A 9728-nucleotide genomic window follows, 5' to 3' on the forward strand; every position below is an offset into this window, starting at 1 on the left:
AAGAGTCCACTAAGTTGTCTTGGACATCCCATTCCAATACTCCCTGGGAGCCTCTGGGAGCCTCCTTCAGGAGGTGCTCCAAGAACTTCCCACCAGGAGGAGGCCCAGGGACAGCCCAACTTTTTGCGCTTCTCTTAAAGGAGCTGGAAAGGGTGTATAGGAGGGGGAAGTTTGAACATAAGCTCTATATCCAGCCGTTCAGCAAAGATACTGCTACATGGCTTTACAACTTATTTTAAGATTTGACCAATTAGATGAGCCCTTGAATGATATATTACCTACTGTCAATTAAGTTGGAAAAAAAAGTTAACAAGTCAAGAAAAAAAGGTAAAAAGCTCATTGAAAAGTTAACAATTATATTTAGGTTTAACTAAAATGTAAGTGCCAGTATCAGCATTAATGCCTCTAAGGTTATGTTGTAGCAAATAAAATGTGTTTCTTTCACTCTCAGAGTGTTTTTCAATAATTTTTTATAGAAGCACTTTTGTTATTTTTCTAAATATATTCGGGCAACTTTGTGTTTCTTGAATTGACATGTTTCTTGAATTGACATTCATTTTTGCCATCCAAAATATTCACATTTTTTAATGTTACAAAGGTGATAAGGTCTTGTCCTGATTCCAATAACACTATTGGCTTGAAATTTTGATTTTTAAAGTATTTCGCTGAGCGCCCTATAAAGGGTTAAGCGAGATACTAACTAAATAATTTTTAAGGCTGTTGTTTACTTTTTCACGCTTGCTATTTTGTCTTCTATGGTCATCCTGTTTCATGTGGGCTGATTTCAACTGTGGACGCTGACATTAGCATTGCAAACGTCAATACTTGCCTCACCATGTGTCCTGTTTAAATCCTTCCTGACTGCCAGCGGCAGAAAACAAAGTAGATATAACTTCTTGTACAGGCCAAGGTTCTGATGTAAACCAAGTCACATAAGGCAAAGGACCGAGTTCTAAAGCTCACTGGCTGCTTTCTAAGGTTTTCTACTTGAAATATTGACAATAAATCTGAATTTAGAAAGAAATTTAAATCCGAATGAGAGAGTTGGGTTTTCTTTTTCCAATCCGTTTTGCAGCCATGTACACTGGAAAAAATCTAAATCTACATAAGTCATTTTTTTCTTTTCTGAAAATAAGTGCATTTGTTCTTGATTTGAGGAGTTAAGTGAGATTCTTTGCCAATAGAATAAGATAATTTACATATAAAATAAGAAAAAAAAATTGCCTTGTCTTATTTAAAGTGCATATTATCTAGTTATCTTATTTTAAGAGTAAAGAAATCTCATTCCATTGGCAAATCCTCTTATTTACCTGCTCAAATGAAGGGTAAATACACTTAATTTAAGAAATGTTGACTAATTTGTTGATAGTTTTTTTCTGGAGTAAAATAATCTCCACTGCATATGTCCAGTGGTGGATGAAGTACTCAACAGTAGTACTGGGGTGAGTATACTCAAGTGAGTATTCAATAAGTATTAGCATTAAAGAATACAAACAAAATGTTCTATTATCAGTATTTTTCTGTTTAATTTTTTAGTCATTTTAAAGAACCTTATAACTTGCAGAAAAACCTGATGTATTGATGCTTAGAACCAGCTGCTACAAATTCCACACCACTTGTAAAGAACTTCATCATAAAAATGGCTCAAAAAGTGAAAACAGCTATTTTGCTTATTATTTATTATTAAAAACAAACCAAAAAGAAAACAGGAGAGTCTTGATTCTCAAACTTTCACTATTGAATCGAGGTTTAATGTTGAATCTATGACCACAAAGAAACTACAACTCTGATTTGAGAGCTCATCTGAACAACCTGGCCACATGTCAACAACAAACGCTTTAATACAATTAATAAACTATAAAAAATATCTGTTTCTCACATAAGGGACATTAAGTTAAGATTCTACAAAGTCTGTGTGCTGGGTACTGAGTTTTTCAAGTGGCTGATGTGACACACTGATGTGTATTCACATTATTATTTGTTTGATTTTATGTGCTTGTTCCTGTTAGGTATAAAACTTCTCAACTGTCTTTGTATGTCAAATGTTTGCAAGGAGACGTGGCGCCATCTAGTGGTATAAAACGCTCAACGCTCACTTCCGCTTTCGTCTACGCAAAATCCGGCTGTGCAGCAGCCATTTTGTCTGTTCGGGCAAGGCTACCCTGACCGTTACGAACTGCAGTTCCACCTTAGCAAACAAATTAAAATGTTGTTTGGGCGTGTTTGTTTCACAACAACTATAATCTAGGTGTCTGAAAAAAAATCGCGCTTTTCTCCTGAGGACCGGGAAGGCCTCTCTAATTCAAGATAAGACCGCATTTCAGCAGGAACCAACCGGGTGTGCTGAGCCATGTCGTGTGAAGAAAGCTACTTGGCTATCATACGCTATCTGACGGATGAACGGGAACCATATGCGCCCGGGACGCCCGGTAATACCAAGAGAAAAATCCGAAAAGCGGCGGCCTGTTACGTGGTGAGGAATGGGACTCTGTTTTACCAGCGCCGTCAGAAAGGCCAGAATGATTTCACCGAACTGGAGGTGGTGCTGCAGGACAGCCGGAGGAGGGAACTTATCAACCAGGCGCACATTACAGAGGGAGAGGATCACCTCAACCAGCAGCTCACCTGGGAGATAATCTCTCAGAAGTACTGGTGGAGAGGTAAGACCCCGGGGTCAGCCCAAAGGAAGCCGCCTGGCTGTATAGTGACGGGGCTAGTTCGTAAACATTGCAGGAAAAAAACAGGCGTCATTAGTTAGATGTAGCAGCATTGAGCTACTCTCTGCTGCCACCTAGCGTCCGACCGCCGTCAACATGATCTCTGGGATGTTTTCATTATTGGTGATACCACAGGGATTAAAAAAACAGTTAAAGGCATGGAAATATGTATTATTTTATTATTAAAAACTTTTCCAAACTTATCATGGAACATGTTTTATCAACAGAATCACAGACTCTATTAGCTAAATACATTTGAAATAACTCAAAAATAACAAAATGTTAATATATTCTAAGGTTGTTTGATGTATTATTTTAATGTGAACAGTTTTTAGAAATATAAAATAAACAATAGTGGAAATCTGTAAATAAAGGTGGATTTAGTATCGATGATATGCCAAATTAGTGTTAAAATATCTAGTAGTATTACCGGTAGGTATTTTTAGTAACCCGAGTGGCCAGACCCAGCACAGCCAAAATAAGGGTTTTACAAAGATAAAGTCGGGATGACAGAAGGGGTCTAGAGCATCTGTTTCATCCTTTTCAGCACAATATTGGCAAACAATGCCCATTTAGACTTTTTATCATTTAGATGTTTTATCAGCTAATCATTTTTCCTATTGTTGTAAATCTTGCTTGTTTTTTTTGTTTGTTTTTGGTCCAAAATGATTCGTGTTATTTCGGCTTCACAAACCTATATAGGGCTGAGCTATTAATGGAATAAGTCGCCATTGATCGATTATTAAAACAAATTTGATAATTGATCTGATTTCTACGAAGAATATCTACTCTAAAACACACCTTTCACTAAATAAATGCCCTACTTTTATAGCAGTAATAAACACAAATCTTAAATAACTGAACTAATAATACTTTCCTTTTGAGATTCTGAATATTTTTGCTTATACATATAAATCATTACATGTCTATGTACGTACAGTGTATATTCATATTTTTGCCATTTATAATTAATATAAAATGCACAGTTTCCTTTGTCCTAAACATTTGTTATGGAAATATTAATTTACAGAAAGTATTTTTGTTTAGATTAATCATTTGATCAAAAAATGTAGATTGATTGATTACTGGAAGTATCGAGAGCCACAGCTTTAAACCCAAACATCACCTCTACCACACATTTCCATGACTCACAAAGCCTGGTGCTGCCTATAGAAGATGAGCTCTAAGGTTGTTTTTTTTTGCACCCACTCCTCTCAGCTGATGTTCATTCATTTTTATTTAAAAAATAAATGCATTAAACTGACTAAATTTGTATTTTCTTTAGCTTGAAGTTGCAACTGTCCTCTTATCGAGGCCTGACTATGACTTTGTGTCACAAATGTTAGACTAATGATATTGTTATTTGTCAAGTTAGATGATTTTACCTCCAATTTTCTCCTAAAATATTGGCGCAGAAATATGAAATGAGTTTTAGCAGCAGGTTTTTCGAAAACAGGACTGAGGTGTTGATGGTGCCTCCTTCCTTCTCTTTTACATGCAGGTATCCTGAAGAACGTCAAAGACCTCATCAGAGAGTGCCCCCAGTGTCAGAGCAAACGCACCGTTGACGATGGCTCCGGACCTCGGCCGTGCTCGCGGCCAGGGAGGCGAAAGGCCGGGCTGATGGAGGAAGAGGACGATGAAGAGGAGGAAGATGGAGAGGACAGTTTGTTCACAATGGACCTGTCCCCCCAGAAGCCCCGGCCGGCCAAGGGGGTGGCTAAGCATGAGGTGGTGTTTGTAAGTGGCTTCCTATTATGGCAAAGAGTAAAAGGCAGAGGAAGAAGTGTTTATAATCTCAGTAGTTTCAGCTGTTTGCTTTGCAAATCGTTTTAGGTGAACAGCAAAGGAGAGGTGAATCAGTTCCTGCCCAAACACAGCCAGACGATGCTGGATAAGCTCAACCAGCAGCGTCTCAGCAACCAGTTCTGTGACATCACGCTGCTGATCGAAGGGGAGGAGCACCGCGCTCACAAAGCCGTCCTGGCCGCCTGCAGCGAATACTTCAACGAGCTCTTCTTTGAGAAAGGGGCCGTAACGACCCACGAAGCAGTGGTGGACCTGTCCGGTAAGCTGCTCGCTTCCCCTTTCCCACGCAAACCTGGAAAATATGGATCAGGGTTTTAGTTTATTCAAGCTTGAATTAGTAAAATAAACATTTCCTAGATTGAATTTAGTTATGTTTCTCTTCCTTCCTCACGTCCTTCCCCTCCAAGATTTGTTTTTCGTATGAAATGTTTGAATCCAATTAGTTGATTGTTGGCATTGGTTCTTCTGATCTCTCCAGGTTTTTCCAAAGCCAGCTTCCTCCCGCTGTTGGACTTCGCCTACACCTCTGTGCTGACTTTTAACTTCTGCGTGATGGCCGACATCGCCAACCTGGCCCGACACCTGCTGATGACCGAGGTCCTGCAGATCTGCGAGTCGGTGCACAAGCAGGTGGAGGAGAAGAAGCTGACGGTGTACCAGAAAGGAGACGTGCACACCGTGGTGGCGGGACCAGCGGCCGCTCAGGGTGACAAGGAGGAGCCCGAGGCCTACATGGTGACCATACAGGGCGACGGCAGCAGCATGGTGACGCACAGCGCCGTGGCTGTTTCGGGGGAAACTCTGGCTTTTGTGGAGCAGCCCAGCGATGGCTGCATCCAGCAGCCGCTTGCGGTTCTGACTCACGCAGTGGAGGGAGACGCAGTGCACGGACAGACTGAAACCGTGGCCCTGATCGCTCATGGTGGGGAGGTGGAGCCTGGCGAGACCCTCACGCTCATTTCAGGGTGTGCCGAGGGGTTGGAGGGCGACACCATGACCGTTGTCACCCACAGCGGGCAGGCTGGGGCCAGCGAGTCCCTCGCCGTGGTGTCAGCCTGTCTGGCCATGGAGCAGCCTCAGGCTGTTGAGGACGGAGCTTTTGTTGTGGATGTGGCAACAGACAAAGACGGACCCTCAGAGGTGGTGGTGCTGGAATCTGAGACGGCCGCTCCCCAGGAGGAAACAGCAGATGCCCGGGAAGAAGAAACTCTTTCAGTTCCTCAAAAACGCAAGCGGGGCCGTCCACCCAAGGTGAAGCGGGAGGAGGAGCCGATGATTCCACCGATAGACAGCCCCGCTGCTGAAGAAGAGCAGGCCGACAAGCTGGAGGAGACACCTGGTGATCGAAGCAAAAGACAGCTGAGGCAGCGCTCTATGGCTGAGGGCGGCTACGCCCGCCTCCATATGGGCCTGGAGGAAGAGGAGGAGGGGAAGAGCACAACTCCTCCACCTGCTACTCCCCCTAAGGTACAAGCTAACCTCTGGATGTTTCTTTACTCTGTGGTTAGTAGAAATGGTGACCGAAACCCGGTATTTATGTGGCCCCAGGCCACGTCAGAGCATCCTCATGGAGCGACAAGCTTCAGCTGCTTATCAGTATCATTAAAGGGGATGGCCGGTTTTTTGACATTGGTCCCTTGATTTTACGTTATTACATCATGTTCTAGTCAGCCGTATGAGTTTTGTGTCATTTGGAGCTGTTCTGAAGATATTCCGTTAGGTTATATCCAGGTAAGGTCTTCCTATGGGCAACAAATTGAAGGCACAAACTACACAGCTCATAATGTATTCTTTATGGTACGCCAGCATTCATAACATGTAGGCGAAGCACTGTCCCCCAGACATCCGCGGTTATATTTATTATATTTATACTTTTTTAAAACAAAGAGGAGTGTGTATGACATCATCCGCGCGCCGGCCTGGAGTTGTGACAGGCAGCTCGGGCCACAGGCGGCTACGCTCTACCTCTTATATATTCGGCTAGCTAATCTGAATCGTTCAATTCCATTTGGAGATTGAGATCATGTGTGGTAGCAGCACTAGACATCTTCCAGGCATGTGAGAAAAAACTAGCAGCAGTTCAGCGGACAGGAAGAATGAACGGTAGCCGGCGCGCGCGGATGACGTCATACACACGCCGCTTCGTTTTTAAAAGATATAAATATAAAAAAAATATAACCGCAGATGTCTGGGGGACAGTGATTCACCTACATGAATGCTTATCACCGTAAATGATAAATTATGAACAGTTTAGTTTGTGCCTTCAACTCGTTGCCCATAGGAAGACATTACGTGGATATAACATAACGGAATATCTTCAGAACGGCTCCAAATGACGAAAAACTAATACGGGTGAGTAGAACATGATGTAATAATGTAAAATTAAGGGCCCAATGTAAAAAAAAAAAAAGAAACGGCATTCCCCTTTAAGGTGGTATTTCACAGGGTCTCACCTCAGAAAACGTAGTAATACTGATCTCCTCCACCTGAGGAAATGGAGCACTGATTGAAGGGGCTAACGCTCTACTCTCTGTACTTCTGTAAATTCACTTTGTCTCTATATTTAGCGACTTTTCAGACCCATTTTGTTTTTCTAAAGGGTCTAGCAATCATTCTAGCAGCTTTTATTTTTGGGTGTTTTTCTGTTGACAAGTGAAAACCACAGTTGGAGCTGAGTTTACTGTCTGCAGCCATCGGCGGCTGCTCTGAGCCCTGATGGTAATTCAATCAACCTCACTGCTAGGAGGGAAGACAGCTACTCATCGGTTTTACTAAAATAAATGACACTGCATGAGCAAAGCTTAAGAAAATAGGATATGAATATCCTATTTTTTTAAGCTCAACATATTTTTTCTCAGACGCTGTAACGCTTTGATTTTCCCACTGAGTCACACACAGCCTGTCACCTCACCCACTGTAGGTCACTCTGATATCCTTTGGTTAAATCAGAATATATAATTATTCTATTGAAATGGGTCTGACCTAGCAAACAATCAAAGCGCTCTATTCAAGAAGGATTTTATTTGACAGGTATTCAGCTAAACTTAGTAAACAAAATAAAAAATGGCACCAGCTACTAGGAAATAAAGGAAAGTGCTGCAGTTCTGCGCTTTGGCCACAGGTGGCAGTATCATTAGAAAACTCCATAATGCTTCTTTAACTCTACTGCTGTGCTGTGAAGAAAAAAGGCAGTAGTCAGTTTTATCCTGTTATACTTTAAGGAATTGGATTAAAAAAGAAATAATAAAATTCTCCCAAAAACAAACATAAATGTTCCAGGTCGGTCCAAGGAAGAGAGGAAGACCGCCAAAGAGGCCGATGGAGGCCAAGTTTGAGGGCGATTCTGAGGCCATTGTGGAGGTCAGCACCGTGGAGAGCGTGACGGCAGGAGATCTGGAGGCGGAGGAAGCGGCATCAAAGGTGGTGGAGCCGGAGACTGAAGCCAAGCAGCCGGAAACTCCGTCACAGAGCGCCATGGACGGAGAATACACCTGCTCCGAGTGCGGCATGTCCTTCCAGAGGCGCTACTCTCTCATCATGCACACCCTGAAGCATGAGAAAGCTCGAGGATACAAGTGCAGCGTGAGTGTCACTGAGAAATAACCTAGGAGGAGGATTCATTACACATACACTGACTTCCTTTAGATGATTTTTCTTCCAGATTGTTTGTTTTTATTTTTAAATGTAAAATTAGTTTTGTTTTTTTCACCAGCTCTGCAGTAAGGAGTTCCAGTACGCCGCCTCCCTCCAAGCCCACCTGGCTCGACACAAGCAGCAGAGGAGCCAGCGAGCGTCCGTCTCCAAAACCTCTGCAGAGTACGGCGCCGCCGACCGAGCAGAAATCGACCCGAGCGACAAATCTCACCTGGCGTCGTTGCACACCAAGAGGGAGTTTGTGTGCGACATCTGCGGCAAGACGTTACCAAAGCTGTACTCCCTTAGGATCCACATGCTCACCCACACCGGGGTGCGGCCCCACACCTGCAAGGTGTGCGGCAAGACGTTCGCCCATAAACACAGCCTGAAGATGCACCGCGTGCTGCATGACGTCACCAAGCAGTTCCAATGCCAGTACTGCAAGAAGACGTTTGTGAGCAAGAGGAGCATGGAGGAGCACACCAGCCTGCACACAGGTCAGGGGTCTTTCTAAAAAACAAAATCTGGAAAATCCGATCACCTTCCTCACTCACAGCTTTATTATCTTAAACCTTTTCTTCTAAAACATGGTCACAGGCGAGTCAAAGTACCTCTGCAACACATGTGGAGCCACCTTCCACCGAGCCTCTGCTCTGAGCAAACACCTGAAGAAGCACCAGCCCAAACCCGAAGTCCGCCCATACTCCTGTTCTCAGTGAGTAGATCTGTTAGCTCAGGGGGGGGGCGCAATTCTAGTTCCTGGGGGTCGGTATCCTGCAACTTTTACATCATTCCTTGGTCCAACACACCTGAATCAAACGGCTGAGTTAGATTGAGTTTGGTTGGGAAAGATCGCTAGATGTGCTCTGGCACTACCATCCATGTTTACTTCTGTAAACACTAGGGCTGGGTATTTTTGCCACATTCCTGAATCGATTCGATTTTGATTTATACAGTTCTAAATCGATTAATTTCGATTCGATCTGTTTTTACAATAATGAAAGTAGTTGAACTGTGTTTCAAAATACTCCTGTATTTTATTTTTTTCCTGTCATATTAAACACAAACTTGTAAATCGGACAGTTTAAAACTGAGATGTGAACAAAACTGCCTTATAACTGCAAACTTGTTTGTGAAAAGTGAAAAAGTGAAGCCTCACTTAAGCAAGCAGACGTGACACAGCGGGGACACAGCAGACATTCATGAGCTGCATTAACTTCAATGCACAAACCATATTTGCAGCGTTTTCTGCATCAACCACAGGGTGTTTGCTGGTCAGCCCCCATTTGTTAATGTCTTCAGTCAACCTATTGGCTATATTTGCAGCTGTCTGGCTTGAAGTCATCTTGACTGCATCTTTCCTGCTCATTTGAATGTGAACGTCACAAGGGTCACTATAAAATGAATCGATCTCATTTCCTAGACATCAAATGTAAAGGAATCGATCCAAAATCGATTAAATCGATTTTTCTTTTTACCCAGCCCTAGTAAACACAGAGCACACTTGCTTGTAATTCCATTGCGTCCTCTACTGCGCATACGGGACACTTGCGTTGTATGAATACA

The 9728-nt window shown here is 42.9% G+C and overlaps 1 protein-coding gene across 1 annotated transcript in view; it reads left to right on the forward strand.

Moving 5' to 3' along the window:
- The first annotated feature begins 2148 nt into the window (after positions 1–2148).
- zbtb11 (zinc finger and BTB domain containing 11) overlaps positions 2149–9728 on the forward strand; it is a 13986-nt gene continuing 6406 nt past the window's right edge. The window contains exons 1-7 of the mRNA XM_015380970.1: positions 2149–2660; positions 4219–4457; positions 4554–4785; positions 5005–5993; positions 7806–8108; positions 8239–8659; positions 8760–8877. Of these exons, the coding sequence (XP_015236456.1) occupies positions 2351–2660; positions 4219–4457; positions 4554–4785; positions 5005–5993; positions 7806–8108; positions 8239–8659; positions 8760–8877 (2612 nt within the window). The 5' untranslated portion in view covers positions 2149–2350. The remainder of the gene's footprint in view (positions 2661–4218; positions 4458–4553; positions 4786–5004; positions 5994–7805; positions 8109–8238; positions 8660–8759; positions 8878–9728) is intronic.

This window comes from Cyprinodon variegatus, unplaced genomic scaffold, assembly GCF_000732505.1.
Source record: "Cyprinodon variegatus isolate N-32 unplaced genomic scaffold, C_variegatus-1.0 Scaffold226, whole genome shotgun sequence".
Lineage (NCBI taxonomy): Eukaryota > Metazoa > Chordata > Actinopteri > Cyprinodontiformes > Cyprinodontidae > Cyprinodon > Cyprinodon variegatus.